The sequence below is a fragment of the Rhamphochromis longiceps genome, linkage group LG20 (assembly GCF_057381845.1).
Source record: "Rhamphochromis longiceps isolate RC_006_pf linkage group LG20, R_longiceps_female_GT1.1, whole genome shotgun sequence".
Taxonomy (NCBI): domain Eukaryota; kingdom Metazoa; phylum Chordata; class Actinopteri; order Cichliformes; family Cichlidae; genus Rhamphochromis; species Rhamphochromis longiceps.
In genome coordinates, this window is record NC_140576.1 from 5411282 (window position 1) to 5436714 (window position 25433).

General features: G+C 43.7%; 1 protein-coding gene across 10 annotated transcripts in view; it reads left to right on the forward strand.

The window, feature by feature from the left end:
* The window catches only part of casz1 (castor zinc finger 1), a 171176-nt gene that overhangs the window by 122490 nt on the left and 23253 nt on the right, over positions 1-25433 (forward strand). For 6 of the 10 annotated variants that reach the window (XM_085392664.1, XM_085392665.1, XM_085392666.1 and 3 more), the window contains 3 exons: positions 15991-16551; positions 21877-22777; positions 24557-24622. In XM_085392664.1, the coding sequence (XP_085248790.1) occupies positions 16035-16551; positions 21877-22777; positions 24557-24622 (1484 nt within the window). In that variant the 5' untranslated portion in view covers positions 15991-16034. Of the gene's footprint in view, positions 1-1983; positions 2132-15990; positions 16552-21876; positions 22778-24556; positions 24623-25433 lie in introns of those variants that run through there. The other 4 variants (XM_085392660.1, XM_085392662.1, XM_085392670.1 and 1 more) reach the window with 2 other exon arrangements.

The window sequence follows — 25433 nt, forward strand, 5'->3', positions numbered from 1 at the left end:
GATAGTCAAACACAGGCTTTTTTTCTGTTGAAGACAGACAGAGCAAGGGGTGGCGAGGGAACGAGTGGGTGTTAAGTGACTTCATTTGTAGTCTATTTAAGGTATGTTTTACTTGTCCTTGTGCTGCTCCTCCAACATTTAATACAGGGGCTGCGTTCTAGTTAGCACAACAAGGGAATAATGATTGAGCGCATCGTTCTTATTTCCTGTAAATACAAATGACTTTCCTTCATCTGCCTAAAAAACTGTATTTGATTTCAGTCTTGCTGTCAAGGGAGATTTGCAACTGATGCAAACAGTGATAAGAGTAAACCAAAAGCACAGCTCTGTTTCCCTCATTAGCTTATCACGACTTAAAGTATGTACACTTTCTGGTGGCTTTATTCAACATCCGTGTCCTGCTCTTTTAACATCCTATTTTCTTTATTGCCCTTTGTCAACGTTTTGAAGGAAGTCTGATTGGGCGTTGGAGGCTTGTCTGTCAAGTCGTGACTATTTTTGTGTCATTAGAAGGCTTTGTTTGACTCAAATAAAGGTGATCCACCCTCTGTTCAAATTATACCCGCGGCAGGTCCGGGATATCGCGTCTTGGGTGCAGGTACCCTTATCCTGTTCCAGGTGGCAATAAATGGAAAAACCTACTCACCTCAACCTGATAATTGCTGTTCTGATATTTTAACTGCTAAAGATCCTGATCAAGATCAGGGCTGTTGTACAATATTAACTATCATAAAAGTTGGGCAATATTTGATAAAATTCTGGGATCAAGTTCCATCCATTGTTAATCTTCTTTCACTTTGTGTCAATTATGACTTAATAAGCGAACAACATTTGCATCGACTCTTCTGTCTACTTTAAGACAGCAATTTTATATTTGTTTTAGGTTAATATTCACTTTTAATTGAGTTGTTAACATGTTTTCGTGCACAAAAGATAATTAAAAGCTTATTTAAACTCTTAGTTATAGTTAGATCTTCGCATTTTCACCCAGGGGGATTCTGCTCTTATTCAAAGGCAAACGGAGATCTGACATTCTTCAACAGGACAGCTAATATTCTCCAGTATTGATATTGCGATGTGAAATGTGCCCCACAAGTCGGAGAGAAACTAGAAATTCCCCACTGTACACTAGCTAAGAGACTTCAAATCTAACATGCCAGTGTCAATGAAGACTGTTTTCTTTTTTTTAAGTAATAAAAAAAAAAAGATGGAATAGAAACCTGAAATATGAGAGCCGATAGCCATCTGCTATGTGTTGAATGTGTGTGTTTATGTGTGCATGTGCGCTGCGACACACACATAGGGCACAGAGCGCATGTTATCACTGTCAACAGCAGCCGTAGCAAACAGCAGCAGTTGTTCTGTGTGTGTCTGTGTAGCGTACCAGTGAAAGTGTGTGTGCTTGTGCGTGCCCACAATCTCTCGCTCTCTCGCTCCCTCACTGGCTGCTGGCTCCGAGGAACCCACTGTAAGTCAATCTGTGCGCTCATATGCCCATGAGTGTGTTTGCGTGTCTGTGTGTGTGAGGGAGTGCGCTTCTACTGTACTACACTTCAGGAGCCAGGGCCGAGCCTAGCTCAACAGGGCTGGAAAGGGCCAAGGGCCAGCTCCCGGTGCACGCCACCCACTTCATACCTGTCTATCTCTCACACACGCACTCGCACACACAGACGCACAAACACATGCACGCAGCTAGTGCAGCCGCGCTACTCTGCAGAGGGCTCTCATTGTAGCAGTGACAGGAGGGCGCCCGTTAAGTGGCTCTCTCTTCCTGGGGCCTGTGTGTGTGTATGTGTGTGTTTTCTTCCCCCATGTGGCTACGGGGTGGAGAAGGGCGCTGAAGGACCCCTACTGGTAAAGTGGGTAAACTCGCACAGCCTCGACATCTGTGAGGAGAGAGGGGGAGGGTAAGGAGGGAGGAGAGATAGACAGCAAGAGAGGAGGACAGAGTGGGAAAGAGGAAAGGAGTGTGAAGGAGAGAGGGAGGGAGAGAGACAGAGGGGGAGAGAGAGAGAGAGAGCAGAGCCTTGGCAGAGAGCAGTTGTGGAGAAAATGCCTTGCTTTGTGGAGAGAATTCTTCCAGGGCAGGAGGGAGAGGTGAGACAGAGCGCAGAGGGCGGTTTGCTGCCAGGTAAGACTCACACATACCTTTCTCTCTCTCTCTTCCTCCCTCCCTTCCCCTCTCTCTCTCTCTCTCTCTCTCTCTCTCTCTCTCTCTCTCTCTGTCTCTTCCACTCCCCCCTCCCCACACACACACACACACACAAGCTCACACACAGGAGTTGAGTGCTACCTCGAGATGAACGGGTTTGCTACTATTTGCAGTTGGCATGAGTCAGGCACGCATGTGTAGTGATGTAGTGGGTGGTGTCAAAGTGTGTGCACGTCTGTGTGAGAGAGTGAGGAAATAGCAGGTGTACTGTTCATTTTCTTGGAAAAAAAAAAGATTTTCGTTTCCATGTATATTTGTGCGCATTTGCACCTATAGTGCACTAAATGTCAGTCGTGTATGTAAATTTGTCTTAACGGCATTTTTGCTCGGTCAAAAGTTTTGTCTCTGACTTTTCGTGCCAGGCCTTGGAGCACTATGAGCGTCAATGGTGGAAAGTTTGTTTAAATTAAAATAATAATTGAATTAAATAATGAACACTTTTAAGGGCTGTACATTATATTGTTTTTAATGCCTAAATTTGTGTGGTCTTTACTTGCTTTAGAGGGAAATATCGTTGGACTTTATACATTGATATTTATGTATAAATAAACCTAACTAAAATTAGAAATTGTTTGAAAAGCACATAAATCCCTCTCCTCTGAAGTCAAGTGCGCCTCTTTCAGATCTGTTGTGAGGTAATTTGCGGTGTTGGTCGAGATTGATTTGGCTGTTTAGATACAGATGTTGTGATGGAGCGGTTTGTCATCGGAGGGATTTTCCACTCTGCTGATGTAAACAGTGTCTGTTGAAGAAAGGCTAAAGAGTCCTTTTTTTCCCTTGTGGAGACACGGTTCTGAGAGCAATAATCCTCCTTGTGTACAATTAGATTTTCTTCTTTTGGTTAAATAAATACTGTGTCTGTGAACATAAACACAGATTTACATGTGGCCCTGTGGGCGTCTGTCTCCCAAGCAGCACACCGCTTGAGCCCGGGCCTGATATTTCTTGTCGAGGCAGAAGTTGGCCGACTCCAACTTCACACTTGCTGTTTATTTGTTTTTATAACAAATGGAAGCAGCAGAGTGAAAGGTGAGGTCAGAATTGAATTTGGCTTGCTTTACCGTAGCGATCTGGCAACCGCTCTGCTCCCATGTACCATAGAGCTTGCTTTGGTTGTAGTGTTTGTTATTCAACTGATGTGTGCGTGTGTTTGTGTGTGTGTGGGAGCACACATATATGTCTTTGAGTAGTGGGTGGTGGTAGCAGCATTCACGAGAGAGACATTTTACTAAGCAGACATTTCCCCCTCTGTTTTCACTCTGACCTGGTAGGAGATTGATGACTGAATTGTGGAGTACATGTTAACAGTAACTGGTGATTTATGAAGATACTTAGGGTAAGTGAGGCCGCACAGGCTGGAGAGGAAGAAAAAGATATAGCCTTTTAAGTTAATGCAAAAATATTGCCTTTTTAAGTAATAATTGTTATTACTACTGCAGGGGTTTGGAGCGAGGTCTGAGTTAGACTTGGATGTGCACAAAGTGCAGTGTTAAGCTTTTCCTTTTCCGTTGGCCAGGCCCCTTCCTTTGTTTCAGGCTTTTCAAGTCTGACTCCTCAGAACAAGACAAGTTTGTCTGTGAGAAAAAAAAAATACGGCTTAGCTAGTTTGGTAGAATAGATTGAGATATATCAAATAATTAAATTGGAAAAAAAAAAAAGTCCTACTTTTTTCCCTGGATAAACCAGAATGGAAAACTTTTCTTGGATGAACCCTTGCACTGCAACAAGTGCACTGTGTGTTTTGGCAGCTTCTCTTAGCCAAAGATCCCTCACAAAATCCGCGTGCAATTTTAGAAGAATCAGATTCTTTCCCTTTCCTTGGCTCCTGAACTTGCTTGATATTATGCACACACACACAGAATCCTCTTCTCTATTCAAATATGAGGTTCTGTCCACTTGGATGTGATCTATGGCATTTTTAAGGAATAAAGCAATTTTAGTGAATGTAGACTAGTGCTTCCCCTGAAAGAGGGATGGCTTTCATTTTTTTTCAAGGCACCTCTTAGACTGAGTGAAATGTTTCCCCCGTTCGCTCAGGGACGACTTTATTTCTTACCAGGGATTTAACACTCACTCAGTCCCCTCATAAATACAGCGTCCCTCAGCCCTTCGCTAGCCATAACTCACACACTAACTCTCTAGCTAACTAAACTCATATAGCAGAGCCAACACTTGTTTGTCTTTTACCTCAGCCTTTCTCCCTCTTACTCTTCCTCTCTGTCTCTTTTCCTCCTCTGTGCTGATTTATACGTGACACAATCGTCTTTGACTACCATCTCACCAGGCTCCTGCACTGATCTCCTTGGCCCACTGGTGGAGTGGGGTTTTAGAAGAAAAGTGCATTTGAATATGAGCTACCCTAATCTCCTCCAGGCTATTTAGAGTCAGCCTAATGCTCCAAGAATGAGTGGGAACAACACAGGGGAAAACGCGGACATCCCTCTCAGCGTGTCACAACACAGCTCAGGTCTCCGAAGAACAAAACAAGTATTTTGATTGGCTGATGAAAATCTCTCTATGCAAAGCAAAGAGCATAAAATTCCAGATAAATTATCTCGGGGCACCTGTTGAAGCTTCACTCTTAAAAAATGTCTTTCTGCCTTTAAGACACCTACATGTCGAACTTATCTTATCCTAGTGGTGCAGCTAGAAGAGCCGCCACTAATAACAAACAAAGTTATCAAAGGCCACACTGCTTGAACATACTCCTCCTATCCTCCAGGTTTTATGTAGGTTTGGGGTAATCTTGGTGATAAACAGATAACCAAGCAGGCAAACAAGCAAACAGCAGCCATCACATACAAAGCTGGCATAGAGCAGCTGATAAACTTTTAAGCCATTTAACTTTGAACAGATGAAAGTGCTCAGGTGGGATATTACAGTATGGGGGAAGCCTTTAGTGATCTGGTGCCGACTGGCATTTTGGGAGGAGACGATCTTTCTGGCGTGGTTCCCGTATTGGTTGTTAACAGCCTGCTGGTACCTTCTGTTCTCTCTGTTCAGTCCCACTGGCTCAACACTGACAAGTCCTCAAGCATCTGAAGACCCTCTGAAGTCAAAATCGCCCATTTTGATGTCTCGTGGCAGCACCCCGCATTTTGTTGTATTTGCCTCTGAAAACAGAGGCCCTGCTTGGAGGAATTACCCTCAGCAGTCGCTGGTGTCAGGCAGGGGAGGAGGGTATCATTCCTATTTCCCTCCGTCTCCCCGTTCTCCTCGCTGTCCTTCCTCCCTTTTTGATCTCACCATCAAATCTTCCCCAGTTTTTATGAGTGACGTTTACCCGAGAGCAGCTTGGGAAATGGCTGGCTGAAGAAGACGTTTGAGAAAATGTGCCTGAGCAAGCTATCACCTTTGATAAAGCCATAGTTCCAGTGGGAGAGGAAGAAGAAAGCTATAGCGCGAGAGCATTGTTGGTAATGAAAAATGCCATGAAAGAGGGAACATCTCTCTGATCCCAGCCTGTTACACCAACAATGTATAGTACAACAGATACTGCAGTGGTACATCAAGCAATTTCTCCGTTGCTGTACCACAATGAGCGTTTGCCCCAGCTGACTGATCTGAATCTGGGGTAGCACACTGCGCCTTTATTGCACATCAGCTGGGCATAATCTCATAATACGGCGCTCACACATACACGCGGGGAGTCACACTGGTACTGCCATCAACAGTGGCGTACCTTCAGCTGTGTCATCAGTTGGCAAAAAGCTGGCAAGGCACTTGAGTGCGCTGCATAAAGAGAAAGAAATGATGGGGAAGTGGAGGGTAGGTGGAGGCGCAGAGAGAAAGAAATGTTAGCTTTAGTAATTACTACCTCCACAGAGAAGCAGTGGAGAGGACAGTGAGGCAAGCAAGCGCATGAAGGAGGCCCCGTGTGCAGATAATGAAGGGGTATCATTGTAGCTCTGACAGTGTTAATCTTAGAGCGCTCCACAGTGTGTCTGTGTGTGCGCCTATCAGGTTGTGTGTATGCCCTATGCAGCATATGTAGACACTGCTGGGGTGTATGGAGGTCGTGCTACGGCGCTGTTGACTCTCATCCTACCAGCGAGGCCATCCGGCCCACCTGACAGATTATCCAACCACTGACAGTCGCCGCCTCGCGCAGCTTCTGGAAGCCGATCCCGGAACTCCGCAGCTTCTCGTGTATCCATCGCAAAAAGCGCCGGGGTAGCCTCCCAGCACTCGAACGCCTGAACTTTTTCTTTGCAGGGAAAGGATTAAGAAACGAGGAAATGGGGGAAGAGTTGTCCAACTTTCTTTGTGCCCGGCTTTCTCTGTTTTCCTTTCCCCCCCTCCTTCCCATTTGAAGTTGTGATACACTCATTTAAGCCTCATCGCTCACACACACGAGAAAGTGTTATGAATATGTATCAATACAGCATATGGCAGCAGTAGCACTGGGACTAGGTGTGTCCAGAAGGTAGAGTGCTGCCGATGCATTATTCTCCATTCAAATTACCACAGTAAGAATGCAGCAGAGAGCTGGGAGGTTTTCACTCCGTCTTTAGACGGGGCAGGAGACAAACCTGGATCGTGCGAAACAGCGGGAACGGAAAAGCTGTGATGAGCACAGTAGTTGGCCATCTGAGTTTCCTTGATTTGTTAGATTTTTTCGGCAGGTTCAAACCCGGCACACTCGCTGACACGAGTGTGATTAAAAGCGATATTTCTGACACATTAGGATGCGCGCAGGAAGTAACCTCCTCTAAAGCGTTCATTATTAGATGCATGACAGACCTGAATATTTATAAAATAGGTTTTAATAATTAATAGCAGCAATCTGCTCCTGTAATTCATCAGATTTGCACTTCAACAGAGTATCCGTTTTCACTTTAAAATAATAATAAGAGGAATATTAATGTTGCAGAAATGTAAAGCGGGCAGCTGGTTGCAGCGCAAATAGGCAAGCGCTCCGTGTTGGCTTCCTTTAAACTGTCACTTTTCAAATAAAATTACACTTTAAGCCATCAACACTGCATCATTTTAAAGCCTTCGCTTGTTTGTGCTTGACAATTTACTGAGTGGCTTCTCACAAATGTGGCAAGTCACGAAGATAAAGACGCAGGAAACAAAGTGGGTTTGGTGTAGAATGCAAAAGTAGTTGCTGTGGTTTTATCAAAAGCAAATTTATTTGTTTGAGTCAACTTAGCGGCACTTCCTTTTGTATACTGAGACCCAAAATAGACAGCATTCTTTTTTCCTGTAAAGCAGCTTTGCTTCTTTCATTTTTATTTTTTCCCCTTATTGTGAGTGTTGTTTTATCACACCTTCAAATTCAGTCATAGCACACTCCTCCCTCCACCGAACTCCCAGAAACACAAATGTTCCTGTTTTAAGTGAAAACTGCCACATTTATTTCTGCCTCAAGTTCGTGTTGAACTTTTTCAGTAAACCATGCTGTTTTTCCCTGCTGTCACGACTGACACAGTGGAGTATTTATTAAACCCACCGTGGATCAGTGTTTCCTCAGCTCGTTGAAATGTCAGTGTGCATTTTTCTGTTTTTTTGGCCCGTGTGGCATCTCAGTGCAAATGATGTGACCTGCAGCCACGACACATACAGGAGCAGGAGGAGGGCTCAGAGCGCAATGCCCTGCTGTTTACAAACCTGCAAACAGGCATGCAGCACACCAGCACACACTTAATATTGGTTACAACAGTTTTACTTAACATATACAGTATGTTTACAGTGGCTTGTGCACCGAACCACACTTTCCCAACCACACACGGTACAAATAAACGCTTTGAAATGTCTTGTATGATCACAAAACCCTGTAGTCACATCTATGCTGCTTGTCAGAAAAGTAGAGCATAGCAGTTGTGGCAGGAGATTCGCAGTCACATGGGATGGAAAAAAAAACAACAAAAATGCAAATTCCTGCAAGCAGGAAGATTCGTTCTTATCACTTCCTCCCTTAAACCGAGAAACAGTGTATTTTGATCAAAATGCAATTGTGCTTCCTTGAATTATTTGAAATGCAAAACTGTGAAAAGTGATAAAAACTTAAGAGTGTAAAAAGGCCGAATTGTTGTTTTTTAGACCGGCTGCAAAAGCTGCCCACGATGACATTTTAACAGGCACCTGTGATTCATTCTGCTGCGTAGAAAGTCCAATAGACAAAACTCTGTCAGGCAGAGCAAATGTTTTAATGGTAGCCGGGGATCGATGTTGTCAGCGCAGGCATCCTGTCTGGAAATACGTCTTTCTTTTCTTCTTTTCTTTTTTTTTGTTGCTATTTTTTTTCTTGGGTCCTTCTTTCTTTTTCGAGGAGAGGAGAAAAAAAGGGCAAAAAGGGGGTGGAAGAGGGAAGGAGGTGGGACGAGAGTGGGGTTCGGCAGGATCTGAGGCGAGCGGTGTGAACCGGGCCGAATTTAGGAGAATTGATGAAAAACATTGACTCGTGCTCTCATTCGCAAGGCCTCCGTAGCTGAAAAACAAATTTGAAACATAACCTTGGAAATCAATTAAGAAGTCCCTGAGAGCCGGGGGAAAAAAAAAAGAAAGAGGAGGGAAAGGTCCACCCTTCTCACCCCCCACCTGCTTGTCTTTTCCTTTCCTCCACTTAACAGGAACTTGGGTCTGCCCATCAGAACGCTGCCGTGTGTGAGGAGGCTTTGTCAGCAGGGGCCTTATTTAATTTTTTTTTTTACGGCACAGGGCCTTATATGCTGTCAAAATGTCTTAAGAGTCTTATTAAAGAAATGCCACAGCTCATTTCCTTGTAATGCAATTCATATGCTGGTGAAAGGGGGCATGTCTAAAGATCTAAACAGCTTTGCTTTTTAGGCTTCACATTAGGGGTTATCTGTGAGGGCTTGTCATTGATTGACATTATCTGGCCTGACAGGGCCTCATATCAAGGTTAACCTCATGGACAAAAGTGCCACCCGCATGGACACACAAACACACTCTCTCACCCACACTCGTAGTCAAATAAGGCACGCTCTCCTCGACTTCCTGTCGAGACCGGTGCTACGTACATGCGCTGGCTTCGTCGGCGTGTGCATGCCAGGTGGAGATTTCCAGAATTAATTGATAACTAATGGAGCAGCGTGTGCTGAGTTTACCCTGGAGGATTGACACTGGATGTGTGCGCGCGCCTGCGTGTGTGTCCTGTGGAGAAACAGAGGGTGGTAGGTGATTGTAAGAGGGTGTCGAAGACTTACTTAGCGGCGTACTTTTGGATTCTGGTAAATGAAATACGTCCCAAAGATAATAATGTGGAGTGACATGCGTCAGTCCAGGGGCGGCTGACCTCTTAGGCGAGCAGATCGTTTACTTCACTGCTGAAGAACGAGCGCAACTAACACTGCGTGAGTGTAATACACGCGCTCGGCACACATCTCCCCTGCTCCCTCCCAACAAGCCACAAAGGCAAAGAGAGATCCCCGTGACCAAAATACAACTGAAGCAGTTAATCTGTACAGATATTAGCTCAAGGGCCCTCGAGAGGTGCACCGCTGAGCCCCTTCTGCACTGTACTACCCACACTGCCTTGCTCCCTCACCAAGAACAGCAACCGTGAGGGAGGGACACAGGGGTCATCTGCTCATTTACCATGGCGGTTGGCTTATCAAATTGCACTCCCGGTGTCTTGAAGCTGAACAAGAGCTCCAAAACAAAGCTTCAAGAATAAATTTCCCTTGTTTCAGTCCGCGGAAGCACGGTGCCATGTGCAATTGGGTATTTTTAAAGCCTTTTTTATTATTTATTTATTTCTTTTTTTTGCCTCCTGGAACACACTTGCAAATTAAGTCATCATCTGGTGCCAGCTGTGAGTCCAGATTTGATGTACAATTTTAACAAGTTGGCCGTGTGTCCCATGAATTACCCTAAGCAGCAAACTGAATAAAAGTTGGCTGTTTTGGTACGTAGCTGTCAGAATGACTCTTGTCACTCATGTCAGATTGTTTTTTTTTTCTCTCCCTTAGACCATTTTAGCTTGCTTGTCCTCTATTCTGGAAAATCCCATAATTACCCTGTTTGTGATGAAGCTGGAGGGCGTATTTGTCCTTAGATCTCAACTTTCCTGCCTGATTGCCCTCAAGTTCAGAGTCTTTCGTCCTCCGTCTACGCTCGTAATATACATTGTTTTCCTCAGCCATTGTCCCGTGCATTCAGCGAGTGTGTGACTGGAGCCGTTTGTGTCCGCCTTTGTCCTGCAGTGTCTTGTTTGTGTTTTACGGCGGTGTGACGGGAGCGTGGCACTTGGCTTAGGGCTTGTGTTAACAGCCTGTGGACTGAACTGAAGTGAAATAGTCCAAACAGGTCCTTCAAGGTCAGCAGCCTCAGAAAGACAGCAGACAATGTACAAGGTCAAATTCTAGACTAAAAGCAATAAGTTTATTGATGATAAAAAAAAAAAACAGCAAAAAAAAAAACAAACAAGCAGGCAGATGTGCAACCAACTGATTAATAATAAAATAGATCTGCGAGAGAGAGAGAGAGAGAGAGAGAGGGGGGCAGGGGGAGGGCAGGGTGGAGAAGAAGAAAGCTACCTCCTGACTTTATGTCAGTGTGTCTTTGCACTGTATGAATGTGTCTGCCGGCCTGCGTGTACAGTAGCTTTGGCAGCAAAAACATTGATCTTGTACTAAACCTAAAAAAAAAATCCAATAGAAATCCAGTGGTTTATAAAAAGAACAAAATGTGACACATTGGTGCTGGTGGCAGTTTCCCGTGTGCAGCCTCTCTCTTCATGCCTGAATCATTTCCTATCATTACTGCAGTTTGTGTGATCTGAATAGTACAGTGTGAAAGTACTGTTTCAAAAAAGATCACAAGCAACTCACTTCTCCTGTTTTGACAGTAATCTACATATCATATATATCTCATCAGTATCATGTTTTATGACAGAGACAACGTTCACCACAGGTTCCTTTTTTCCTTTCAGTCACTTTATGAACAATGTGCCTTTTGTATCGTGCCTACTGCGCTATTATCTTTTTATGAAAATAAGCAGAAGGTATTGGACTGTCGTCATCTTTTATGTGCCTTCATCGGTCGTTCACTTGCACTCTCTGTGTGTGTGTGTTTTTTTTTTCCTCTCCCTCTCTCTCGTCCCCAACCTGGCAAACCTGCCACGTAAGGAGAGCTCCAAAGTGGATCAGGCAGTGGCAGATTTAGATTTGAGGTGGGGAATGCTAAGTCCCAGTCCCAGCCAAACCCGTTTCCTTAGGAAGACTCTGAGGGACAGAAGGGCTGGGAGATTTCCATATGCTCTGCCACCCCCTCCACATAACCTGCAGTAGCCCCCACACCCACCCTGCTTGCTCCTTGGTAATATAAAGCCTCCTTTACAGCCCCTTTTGTAAATCTCTACTCTGCATAAACTCCTCAGATGTGCCCACCCCAAACCCCCATCTATCAACTAGTTGGCAATGGCATTGTTTTTAATCATCAGAACCTCAAAATTATTATTATCGCTTCTGATGCGGCAATTAAAACTTCAGGTCAGAGGCACAACGAGCGGTGATCAGCAGCCGAGCTGAGAAGTTTTAATTAGACGATCAGAACCATTAATGCACAAAAAAAGGTGTGCGCTGGGAAATTAACGGGAACGTCTTAATCAGGGTTAGCGACTCCGAAGAGGAGTCAAGTGAACAGAGAGCAAAAAACAAATCATTTCCGCACCACTGGGACAAAACTCAATTAAATATGCATGCGGAAAAATGGAAATTTCTCAGCATCGGCTGCACCGACTGTTAGAAAACTGTGGCAAAATCTCACGGCGGGGTCGGTGACCTGCTTATTGTTATTCTTCTGTAATAAAAATGAGAGAGGGGCCAGATGCTGGGGTCTGGGTGCAATGGCGTAGTTGTCCATCAGTGACTTTCCGCTTGACTTCCTTGCGGCTGCCGCAGCCTCCCTACCATACAGCGGGGCTGGGTGGAGGGGGGGTTGGAGGGGGAAGAGAGTAGAAGAGGAAAACATTCTCATCCTGCAAGCCGTAAATTTACAAAAATAAAAACATGGTAATTTTCAAGACTGTCTGCGCGTGTTTGTGTGTGGCTCAGTGATTTCCCTGAAACACACATGCACGCACACTCGCGCATACATCTCCCTTGAGAGCCAGAGACATGAAAGGTTCACTGAGCTACACCCTGGGAGCTGCAGCCTTGTCGATTAATCTGCCATAGGTTCATGAAGTTATAACTAGACTTTTTCCTTTTTTTTTCTTTCTTTTTTTTTTTTTGAAGAGCTAATGCACCTCTCTGTTGCATATTGTAAAATAATCCTGAGTTGAATAGACATCTCCCAGACCCTGTTTGTATTAATTAACTTGAGATATTGCGGAGGGGTGGGGGGGTTGTCCCTGTGTCAGTCATGTTGAAACTCAGCAGGAATCTACAACAGGCCCTGTATCTGTGTTTGATTAGTTGAAGAGATAAGCTTCAGTTTAAACAGGTAATATCTACCTCTCTTATATACAGACCCCTCCTGTGTGCCTGCTCCATACAAACTGAAACGCTGCGGGGAGCTGGGCTGTTTATGGGGGGGTGGAGGGGTTAGCTGCTCTCTGAATTAACAATAAAGTCGAGTTATTCAATTCTCTATATGCTACACTTGTGGCTTTACATCCTCTGTAATATGACTATACACGTATTTTGGAACGAAAGCTGCCCACTCTTTCCTTTTTTGTGTCACGAAGAGGTAAAGCCGTGACCCCGCGCAGTCACGACCATTGTTAACTCCCACACCCTTTTACCCGTAGCAGCCTTGATTACAGTCTGTGCACGTTCACACAAATAATGCACTTCCAACAGCGTTATTAGGATTTGAAACACCACTTGATTGGGCATGATATCATTCTGGCACACAAACAGACACTCTGCATCAAAAAACCAACAAGACCTGTGGGGCTCGGAGCAGAGGAGGAGTTATTCTGTCAGCGCGGAGGGCTAGACTCTCACACAAGCTGTGTCATCCACCTCTGAGAAGAAGCAGGACCCAGCAGAACTTGCGCTTATGCACCACTGCGCTTATTTTTGACTGAAGATGAAAAAGAACCTGACCTTGTCGAAATGTATTCAAAATAGCTTCTTGACTTTTTCCTCAGGTTTTGGCCTTATACAGACACTGCATGGCGCTCCTTTGCGGTCCTGCACTGTTTCCAGTAAAAATAATGTCACCGCTAACATAAGCAGTTGGGAAAAATTAGTTTCAGCTGTTGTGTTCGAATTCAGACCTGCCTATTTTTTCCCCCAACTCCCAGTGCTTACCGAGGTGTCTCCTTCCTTGACAATTAGCACACCAGGCTAAAACAGACTGTAAATAATGTCCAGTGCATGTGACAGTGTTGTTTTTCTTTCTGATATTCATTAATAAGGCAGAACGCTCACTGGACTCTCAGGGAGGTTGGGGGAGTTGGTCCCAGAGGGAAAAGTTATTCTTTCATGCAAGTCCCCACAGATTTTATCTCATTGTACGGCATCATGCACACAAACGACTTGAGGTAAACAGCTTAGCGTTACCATAGTGATCCTTATTGTAAGCAATAGCAAAAAAAAAAACCCCACAGCACAAATAATAGTTCAGACTACTTCCATAAAGCACTGAATCGCAGCATGTTCTTCCTCGGAGGGAAACTCAGAATATTTAATTTGTTTTAAATCACGCCCTACCTTTAAAAGAAAACACTGAATATGTGCTTAAGATGTCTGATAATTCAGTTTAATGGCTTGCTTAGATACTGAATCAGTAGCACTCGGTGCGCCAGTTATTCTCCTCATTGTTAACACAAAATCATACATAAATAGGCGCTAATGGAAAGAAACAACTGTGTAGGGGTCATTTCCTACAAGGAGCTCGAAATGGCAATACACAGGAAATCGGTAGTTAAAGCATGAAATACTGAACACAGTAAATAGAAAGAATGACCTCTACAGCAACACCCAAATGACCTCAATCTTCCTTTGGAGAGTATTTCTGAAAAAAAAGAAAGAAAAACTTTAAAATTTATATCTTCCACTTCCTAATAGTTTTTCCAGCTGATCCCCCCCCCCCCCCCCCCCCCCCCCCCCCCCCCCCCACCTTCTCAAAGTTGCTATCTTCTTAAAGGTGACCCTTTCACCCCCCGCCTGCAATTGTCTGACACTAAATTTGTGCTGTAATGTGCCAGTGATATACGGGCCCCTCAAAACTACATAATTCCTGAAGTCATTGTTTCAGAGAGGAAGCCCGCAATGTAAATACTGTAACTGAGAAAGCATGTGTGGGTAGCACGGGGGTGCATTGTCTGGCGACGGGGGTGATCTGTAAACTCCCTCAAATTGCATATCCTCTAATGATTCCACAGCTTTGCAAAAGAAAATGAAAACAGGATTTTATGTTGCACCGATGTGATTTACATAATGCAGGCAATGGCTCACACATGATTGTGCTTGGCTTTATGGCTGAGGGAAAATGAAGAGGCTCGTACTCACTGATACAGAAAGTGAATCGAGTCTTTAAGATAGAACTTTGTTACCTCTGATATCGCGCATTTTTCTCCACTGAAACGGTGTATTCGTAAGTCAATATTGTGCATTATCTTAACAACAGTGTGGCTGAGTTAAGATTCAATACGCCATCACGCAAGAAGAAAGATCTCTGATGTGGTTCGGTCTTTAACTGTTTTTCGCTGAGCTGCAACACGCAGCACAATCCCTGGTTATTGTACCACCCTCTTTTTTTATATATATATATATCATAAATGCTCTTTAGTCACTGTCACCTCAGACTTTAAAAAAACAACCTCTTTGCAGATTGTCCAGAAATTGCTGCTGGGTGAATGAACTTTTGCTTGCTCTGGAAATAATGCGAAAGGTAACAGAGTGCAGTTTCTGCCCTAAAAAGGTAGCTCTGGATATGGAATGCCACATGCAGCTGTTCCTGCCTCATCACAGGACATGTTATAAAGATAGCCCCACTTGGGTTGAAATAATGCCACCCATTCCCGCCTCAAAGCACATACTATGATGTGCTATTGTTCAGAGGGGCCACGCCGGGGAGAAAAATAAAACGCTGAGACTCATTTAGATGCATAATTTCTTCTGAAGTAAAGATGTGCGAGATACAGAGACGGCGTTTTGCGCGCGTCGTTTTTCTTTTAGGAAAGAGAAAACAGGACAGTCGCTGAATCTAATCTCACTTAATAACCGGTAAGAGATCAGGGCTCTGAAAAGGCCAAAAGTGCTCAGCATTTTCACTCCACATCCTGACAGCTTTAATGCTATACAGCCCCCCCACTCAGTGGCAGGGCCACAGCCTCTTGAGGTGAGAGTGAAGATAACATTTCACAGTGTCTCTATAGCGCTGTCATGTGCTGGATTATGTAGCCGTGTATTTGCAGCTTGTACTACTGTAGGGGGTCTGATATCTATCAGCCTATGGTTTCAGCTGCTTAAGCTTGTTTTTCTCTCTTTTTTTTTTTTTTCCAACCACATCGTGCTAAACTCTGAGCTGACCAAAGAACTGTGACTTAGAAAGATATGTACAGTATCTCTGGGTGTCCTTCCAGGCTCGAGCTGTTATTGTTAAGTGCTTTTTATGTTATTAATAGCAGCAGTCCCTGTTGTATATGTCGGTTTATTTTTCCATTGTGATCTTCAAAATCAGTACAAGTTAGTGACAGGAAAAAGCAGGTTCGAACGATGTTTCCGGTGACACTGAAAGCACGCCTGCTGCCGTTCGTTCAGAGAAAAGTAATATTACTCGAGCTGTAACACAGATAGTTGTGGTATTGAGCAACTTCGCTAACCTTCTATTTGTCTTCTTCTCGTTTCCATCAGCTGAAAGGAGTTTATGCACTGAAACGACCTCAGGAAAACCCAAGATGGCCGCCAAAAGAAAAGGTGGCCTAAAACTCAACGCTATCTGTGCCAAGCTGAGCCGCCAGGTGGTGTTCGACAGCAGCTCCCAGAATGCAGAGGGAGACCAGAGTGTAGCAGACAACAGCGAGCGCGGTAGCTCCCACTACGACGACAACGAGACCAACTTCCCCGAGAGCCTGAGCCTAAATCAGAGCCTAGAGGAGGACCAGAAGCGACGCGAGGCCATTGAGAAGTGGGTCAACGGCGAGTACGGCGATGAGCCCCCAGCTCCTGACGACGATCAGGAGCAAGAACTCAAAGTCAGCAATGACGAAGATGGCCCTCCTGAGGGCGTGTACATGGTACAGCCCAAAGGCTGCAGCGATGAGGAAGACAATGGAGAGGAGGCCGAGCCTGCGGCGGGGTCTCAAGATGGCAGTTACCCTGAAGACAAAGAAGCTGAAGACAGGCCTTCAAAAGATGACGCCTACATGCCGCCGAGTGAGGCCCAAAATCGCCAAGCACCATTCTCCTCTCCAGGTATATTTTCACTGTGTCCTTTAAGCATCCTCTTTCACACGTCGTCTTCTAAATGACCCTTTCACACACGGTACATCTCAAAGCAACACTACCTTTGGCCTTCAAAGGCTTAGACAGAGGAGAGGTGACATTGCCACATCCACATAAGCTTAAGCGTGTCCATTATTGGAAAGGGAAACTCTAGAGTTACATTATGAATAGTCAGTGACATTATTACTCTAAAGAGAGATTCAGCTGGCGGGCCAGAGGGGGGCAAAACATGAACTTAACTGTACGAAGAAATTCATAACTGGAGTAGGCTTACAACGTAAGGCATTTAGGCGTTTATACATTCTCCCAGCAGCTGAGGGCTAAGAGCGCATGGCAGGGCCAGGCTAAGCTTCATATTACACCCAGGATTACATATTGAGTCTTTGATTTTTTTCCCTAAGCTCACTAAACTTAGCCACTGCTTCAAGCTCCTCTATTACATGGAGGAGTTTGGCTTTTTTTTTTTTTTGTCAAATCCAAGAGATCAGTTGTCAAATAAGTCAGAAATGGGGAAGTTATATTGCAGCCGCATATCACACTTAAGTGCAGTATTTTAATACCTTCCCACAAACAACAGTGGCTTCAACAGTGAATTCATTTAATAAATTTCTCAATACTGTGTGCTCTTGTAAATGACTCACAGTAAACCCTGTTTAATATTGACATGATGTTCCCTCGGAATAATTCACTGATTATCAAATAGATAAAGTTGGCAGAGACTTCACACTCTGAGGTTGAGTGCGTGTGTTAACGCCACAAACAATCTTTTAAAGAAAGTGCTGTTTGGTGTCATACACTTTGTGACCCTTGAAACTTGACACACACACACAGACTCGGAAACGGTGGCCTTGTAATAGCAGAAGTTGAAAACACGGAGCTGTAAAAAAGATGAAAAAACAGAGCTCGGTTATATGAATAGATAAAGCATTCTTCACAGACGCCAGTAGGGGGGGGGGGGGGGGGGGAGAAGGGGGGAAAAAAAGCAATTTGCAGGTGAGACCGGTTGTTGCGGTGCACAAACAAGTCTCGTTTTGTGCGTGCTCACCTCACTTTAACAGTTTTTGTGCTTTCATCTAGGTTTAAGTATGTACCTCAGAGTCGTGTACACATGCTCCTTTTTGTCTTCATTTCTTTTTGTTTTCACCCACTGTACAGCCGTGGCTCTGGCCACACACACACACACACTCATTCAGAATTGGGGGCAGGGGCTTCTCAGAAAATGAAGCAGGTTTCATTTCAGAGGCAAATGAAAAAAGGCTTTGTGGTTTTAATTAGTCATTTTGTTTATTTCACGGCCATAAAAAAGCAGGTCTGTAAATATGCATTACTGTTGTATAGAAGGCCTGCACCTTTCCCTTCACCGGCTCTCTTACTATTTTAAATCTCACAACAAAGCCGATGTTTGAAGACTGCGGGGAGAGCATTCTGCATCAGTTGCAAATCTTGTCTTTAGAGTTTTTTTTTTCTTTTTTTTCTGAGTTGCTCTTTGTTGATTGTAACTAGGGCATCTATATTGCCATGTTTCTGCTCAGCTCACAATTAAAACATCCCCCCCCCCTTCTCTCTCTCTCCCTCTCTCCGTTTCCCTCTCTCTCGCCACTGTCTTTCAAAGGCTGATATGGAGTGCACATAATTATGCATATAAACATAGTGGCTTAATTATCTCTCACAACATCAGTGACAATGTAATTAACAAACATTGCAAGATCAATGAGAGAAACTGCGACCTTCAAAACATTTAACTCCTCACATTGAGGCATCGTGCGGATTTCCTATCAGTGCAAAACCCCAGAATACTTTTCCTAGATAATTTAGATGTCGCATTAGAGCCCTCATAAGCCAGTCAATGGAAAAAAAAAAGTCAATGAATAAAAACTTTGAAAGCAATGACAGAGATGCTCGTAGCGATGGATCAAACAGGCTTGACCATGACTTCCATTTGCAATTCTGGGTTCACTGTAAAAGGTTATTGTTCATTTCAAGCTATTTCAAAGTCCTCTCTATTTACTGCCTGTTAATTAACTAACCCAACAGTGAGGAAGTTTGAAGCCTCATAGTTTTTCGTGCGTGCATGCGCATGTGTGTGTGTGTGAGAGAGAGAGAGAGAGACAAATTACTCCAAACAAATGCACATAATGTCATTTATTCAAAGCTGCTTTTTATTAGCTTAACAGTGTCCATTTAAACAAAACACACTTAAACTCTATGGCATGAACATAAATAGCTCTATTTAAATTATTATACCTTATGAAAAAGCATGCTTTTCAACATGTTTGCAGATGAAACAGAAAACACTTGTTTTTCAACCTTGTGGCTTACACTATATATTTGTTGTTCGAAACTGACACCGTTCAGAAGGTATCCAGGCTCTAGATTAGTCCATATATAGCTACTAGCATGCATCTTTATCATCAGCAACACCTCTGCCTCTCAGTCCTGCGAGCACTGAAGCTATGCCACACTGATGGCCATGTTTGGTCAGCAAAAGGAGATATAATGCCCATCTGCTATCATATCTGGGAGGGAAAATGCAGCCTAATTGCCTCAAATATAGACAAGGCAGGTCTGTGTCATGTGTTGGCTTTTGTTTGCTTGAAGTGTCAAGATTAGAAACCACTTCTTTGTGGATTTTCCCAGTCCAACAAGCAAGTGCGGACAGAAATGTCAGGCGTGTTAGCGAACAGTGAAATGGATGAAGGTGAAAGAGAGAGGGGGGAGAGTATTTTATTTTTCTTTTAATTTAACGGGGGGGGGGCTGGAACATCTCAATCTCGATTCAACCCATACACAGTTTCCCACTCGGTGTCACATGACACGATTAAGAGGCAGCCAGATAGTGTTTGAGTAGAAACCTCATTTACATGGTGTTTTAGAAGGGTTATCTCCTGTCGGTCCCCGTCATAATCCCTTCAAGTCCAATCATTTGCCTTTCATTGATAACACGTCACGTGGCTGCGCTGATGAACAAAGAGTCTCGGCTAATTTTTTTGGGGGGGGGAGAAGTGGCGATAATACCATGAGGAAATATGAAAATAGGGACGTGGCGCTCTCATGACGGAAACTACTCTCTTTGCAGTAGTTACAGGTATCCTCCAAAAGGAATGGTGAACAGGCCTGAACCTCTTTATCTGAGGTGTTATGTAATATATATTTAACTCAGAAAATTATAGTAACGTGCTATTTTTGATTGTCATTCTTCAGTCACGGAAGAAGTGTAGTTAAACTTTGACTTATACTGGTGTGGGTGGCTCTGCCCTAACTTTAGAGCCAAATGGATATGCTGTGACCTGAGACGCTCTCATAGCAGTAAAATCCAACAAGTGCTAATTTAGTATATATTCAAATCCAATTTTAATATTTTTAAAGGACTCTTCACTCAGATGTGTTGAACACCTTATTTAAAAACTCAAAGGTATAGAAGAAGCTGTTGTCCTGTGCAGTGAATCTGTGTATACAGCATGTTTTTCTGCGGTTTGAGTACATGTGAAAACATGGTAGATTTGATAAAACGATCTGAGGCAAACATGTAGGCATTTCCTCACAAATACCTGATCTATTTCTCTTAAATTTTTCATGCCCCTTCGATCTGTTCGGATACTCTTTCATACTGAGCAGTGGAACAGCCCCAACACAGTGAATGGAAATTTGGGGATTATTTTACATGCTGCGCAAGAGATGTGAAAAGCAGGGCACGGCGACTGATTTAGCAATAACTGAGAAATACGAGACAAGAGCAGAAATATTTGTGTATTAATTACCTCGGCGATAGGTGATATTACCTCTGGCCAGCTCGTGTGTGCTCTGCTGATGAAAACAGCAATAAAATGTTTTTTTTTAAAAAGACTTTGGACCCTGTCCCTGTGACTGTGCCAAGCTTGAGTTAAGAAGGCCAAAGGTTTTACATGGCTCAGTTGACATTATCATCTGCATTACTAGCATATCTGTGTTCTTGCCTCCTGTGTTATATGCAAACTGGCACAGCAGCATTTTTTTTTTAAGTTGGATCTACAAACACAAGTGTTTCCTCCTTCTCCCGTTTTTCTTTTGATTTCTGTCTCACTCGCTGCGCCATTTCCTCCCTATCCACGCTCCTCTATTTTAAGGCAGAGCTTGGTCCGTCACTGCTTTCAGGCCAAATCATCTTTGCCTTTTCCCCACTCTCTGACCCCATGCGTTAACTTGGATGAAAGTTAATGGGGCAGAATTAATCTCCACATAATGCAATTAAACTATACATCAACTATATTTCGCCCGTGTCCTTGGGGAAGTTGTCCAATTTAATGGACTCTTAAAATAAAAGTGATGTTTCAGTTTGCAAATGTGTTTTCATTTCTGAAGTTGACTTCAGTAAGACTGTTATTTTAAAATATGTTATTCCAAGTTTCATAAGGTGATGATATGAAATGCTTATAATATGAGGCTACTAATAGTGAGAATGAGTCATCAGATAAAAATTCAGGGTTAAATGCACTCATAATAAATGCACATTTCTAAGAAGTTATAAACAGATTTCTGTATATTTTGTTTAATATTTTGGATGACTTTCAGTATTTAGGTATCTTGTATGCATGATATATATACATGCTTTTTATACCTAATTTTCTAGTTCATTTTTATATCAGGAGCACAGTGATTTTAGAAAATTAGATTTCTCTGTGAGTCTGTCCTTTGGTACAGTCCCCTGCAAAATTCTGCAGGACTGGCTTATAGTGCAACCAAAACAGGAAGAGCATTGCCTCAGACTGCTTGTTTGTAGACACATAAATACACGAACATTTACAGATGCTGTAGGTTGCAGTGCAGAAGCACTTTTCCTGTTGTCAAATTTGCTATCGTTTGAAATAACCAGAAAAATAACATCCAGCTATTTTAAACATTTATTGGAAAGGAACACGTGCACTCACAGTTGATGCAGTCATGTTAATTTAGTCCTTTTGCATGACCACAATAGAGCATTATTGTTGACAGAATGTTGTTTCATTAGTTTGCATGACATAATATATTTTGCTCTTTTCCAGATTAATTCATTTGTAACTAGCAAACTTGATGAAAAAATACATTAACACATGTTTTAGCGAGCATCAGTGAGTATGAAGGGAGAGGGAATCATTTCATAGACTGATTGAGTGACCTGAATTAGACTACTGATTAAGATTTCTTGAGCAATGGGTTGACTTGTGATTAATTTCTCTGCTCGACAGATCAGTACACATTAAATATATGCTAATGGAAAAACTTTAATTATCGGAATTATACATATTACATAGGAGATCTTTTCTTGTTGTCTTTGTGCAGGAGAAGCGTCTGCCCTGCGAGACTATGCAGCCAACACCATGAATGAATTTCTGGGAATGTTCGGTTATGATGACCAGCAGGTAAGGGATGAGCTGACCAAGAAGATCAGCTTTGAAAAGCTCAAAGCTGCTACCTCAGACCCCTCATCCCTCAGCAGCGAGGAGGCCTCACGGCGTGCCCGCTTCTCCAAGTACGAAGAGTACATTCGCAAGCTAAAAGCTGGAGAGACCCTACCTTGGCCCATGCACGCTTCCCCGCCTAAACCAGACGACCTCAACTCAAAACTGGCTCAAGATAAGAGCGCTACCATGCTCCAGACCTCTGGTTGTCTACCAGGAGCCGAGGCACAGATTTACCCCTCCAGCATGGACCACAAACAGCCAGTAGCACCTCAGCTGGGTAATTCTCAGCCAGCTAATCCCTCTCACATGCAGAACATGGCCTCCCGAGCGTCCAAGTATGACTTCTTTATTCAGAAGCTGAAGATGGGCGAGAGTTTACAGCAGCAGAATGGTAATGCTTACAAGAGACCCTCAAAGTACGACCTGGAGAACATCAAGTTTCTGCTCCCCTTCAAACCCGGTGAGGGCAACCCTGACATGGGCGGTTCCATCGCCTTTAAGACTGGCAAAGTGGGTCGCCCTTCAAAATATGACATCAGAACAATTCCGAAGCTAATGCCAGGAAACCCCGAGGCCTCACTGGTGCCCAGTGTCCTTCCTACGCCACCGGGGAACCCTGCAGCTCCCGGTGTCCCCGCTGTAGGCGCACCTGGAGCCAGCATAGCGCCAGGGCTTACAGTGGACCAGGCGGGCCACATAAGTTTCAATGCCTCTGACTACCTGAAGTCCAGCTTTTCCAAGACTGACTCCATCACCACTGGCACTGTGTCCTCTGTTAAGTGAGTGTCCTCAAACTTTATAAGTTATAGAAGCTGTAAAAAGAATTTACAGAAAATGTTTATGATTCACATGATGAGATTTGTGTTTCACAGGGGAACTAAGGCAACAAATTGTATATTTCTATTTGGGAGCCTTGAGCAACACAACAGAGGACCTTCTGCACCCAATTAATTCTACAACTTTATGTCCTTAGTTAACAAAAGATGATAAAATATACAGAGTGTTGGATAAGAAATGATAGTAGTTACCCACTTGCATCTGATTTACAGTCTCCCAATTCCCTGGGAATTTGTTAAATGTGACTAAAATATTGTTTGACATATTGCATGTGTTATTTTGCACCAAAACAATCCATAACTCTGCTGAAATCTGCTAAAAACTTACATAGCCTGCCGCTGAATTTATCATTTTAAGTTTGCTGGTGGATACCGCCTTGTCTGCCTTGTACACTCTGAGTCTCTCTCAGTGGAACCCCTTTGGAGCTAATGTGAGGCTCACATACACTTAACTGCTACTGTGAGTCAGTTAGCCTCACGCAAAGGTAATTGCTACCTTCACAGCAGCCAACGGGACTGTAGTGTGAAATGGCGCATAGCGCCCAATAGATCCACGACATGATGAGTTGCGAAGGCGCATGAACTGTTTACTCGCTGTAGCACTCCGTGGAGACTGATTTAGCACAGTCATCGCAAAGTGACTGACTTCCTTCATTTGGCTAGGGTGTAACAACTCTCCCTTTAATTACTTTGGAGCCATGACTAACCTCCCAGCGAGTCACAGGGGCCGACTCAACACTGCCTGACGAGTGCACTTTAAAGGAACCAAACGAGGGGTTTGGGGAGCTAACCTACAGTCGTGTGCTCTACCAGTAGGAAACAGCTCCCAGAGTCTGTTTGATTGGTTTTGACCTTGTCTCTAGTTAGTCAAGACCTATCAAAGACACTGTTCAAGAGCCCTCAGGCACCCCTCCCTCAGGTTTTGGCCTTTGTCAGGTTAGGGCTCAGTGAAGCTGCAGTCGTGGCTAACTGACCCAGTCTGGTGCTTGTATACAGGGAGGCGATGGGGTACTAGGGAAAATGTCTGGCAGTGTATCTTCCCCTCTGGGCCAGATTAACCTCAGGTCATCCCTGTGTGGAGCTGCTCACATGGAGCTAAATGCCACTTGCTGCGAGGGAGCAAACAGGACCAATACTGTGTTATGACTGTTATTATACAGGCATTACTGCTGCCAGCTTCATAAAGGGAATCAAAACCAACACAGGTGACAAAAAAGGACCGTTCCTTGATTTCCCGCTTTAAAATTAATTCATTTGACTCGAAACCGACTCAGCGAACGTGATCCTGCGCAGTTAAATCCTCGGTGTTGCCTTACATATTTGTTTGTGTCCAGGCTGATCGGAGACGACTTGACATCAACATTAGAGCCCGAGCCCCTAGAGAGTATCCGAAAATGCGTTTTCAGAGCTTTTTCTCCACGTGCCCATTATCCCGTTTTGCATATGAGCACTCACCAAAATACCCCCATAAAAGATTAATGTCCTTTTGCTCCTGCATTTTGCCTTTCATTGGTCGGAAGACCATGCATCAAAGTGTGTGTGCTTCCATCCTTGATTCATACTTCGCACGAAAACGCTGTTATGCCACAGGAAAATGTATATTGATAGTCCAAAGTTTGGGAGCGGCTTGTAAGTAAATATTGTGTCAGTTTGTTTTTATTAACAACAGGCAGCCCAACCTCACCATTAATCCTGTCTCCTTTGTGTTTGCTCTTGCATTAGGAATGGTCTGCCACCAGATAAACCCGCCAGCGACGACATCAACCTCTACCAGAAATATATTGCCAGGTATGCAAATCCCTCAATGTGCTGCACCAATGAAAAAAAAAAAAACGCACTGAAAACAGAGGCAACGCTTTTTTTTATTATCCACCTATGGTGCATTTTATTCAGTGGTATGAGAATGTCTGTGTGCAGTAAATTAATTAAGAAAAGACTCAAATTTATGTGCTGAGTGGAATCTGAAGGATGAGGGGGTAATGAAAGAGAAATGGCTTGATGATAGCTTACTGGAACTGGCTGAATAAATGCTCACAGTGTGTAAAGCACTAAAACATTAAGAAGAACATAATCCTCGTGCAACTTTGTATTATTAGCTGCGACTGACGTTGAGAGGATATGAGATGAGGCCGCGTTCTTCTCGAGGTTCTGCAGTTTATTGTTGAAAACGCGAGGAAGCGACTGATCTAAAAACTCAGTCATTCACACCAAGAGAGACAAAAGCATCAGGGGAAGCGGGCGGGAGGGTGGGTATCTTATGTTTCAGTGGACACGGAACAATGTCCTCCTAATCTGGATTCATCTTGAGCCGACACTAGAAAGGTGATTATCGCTTGTTTGTTTATTCCGTTTAAAAAGAAAGAAAAACAGCATTTGAAAAGCCAAAGTGGCTTTGGCGTTAATGATTACTTCTCCAAGCCATAACATGAAGGGCACAAATCAAAGCCTTGGCACTGACAGACATGCACATACACACATCCTCTTCTGCGCGCACACATGCACACACACACACAAAACCCCTTCCTTGGACTGATTACATTTTGCAAGAAGATTTAATTAAGGAATTTTTAATGAGGCTTCTGCTGGCACTGCCAAGAAC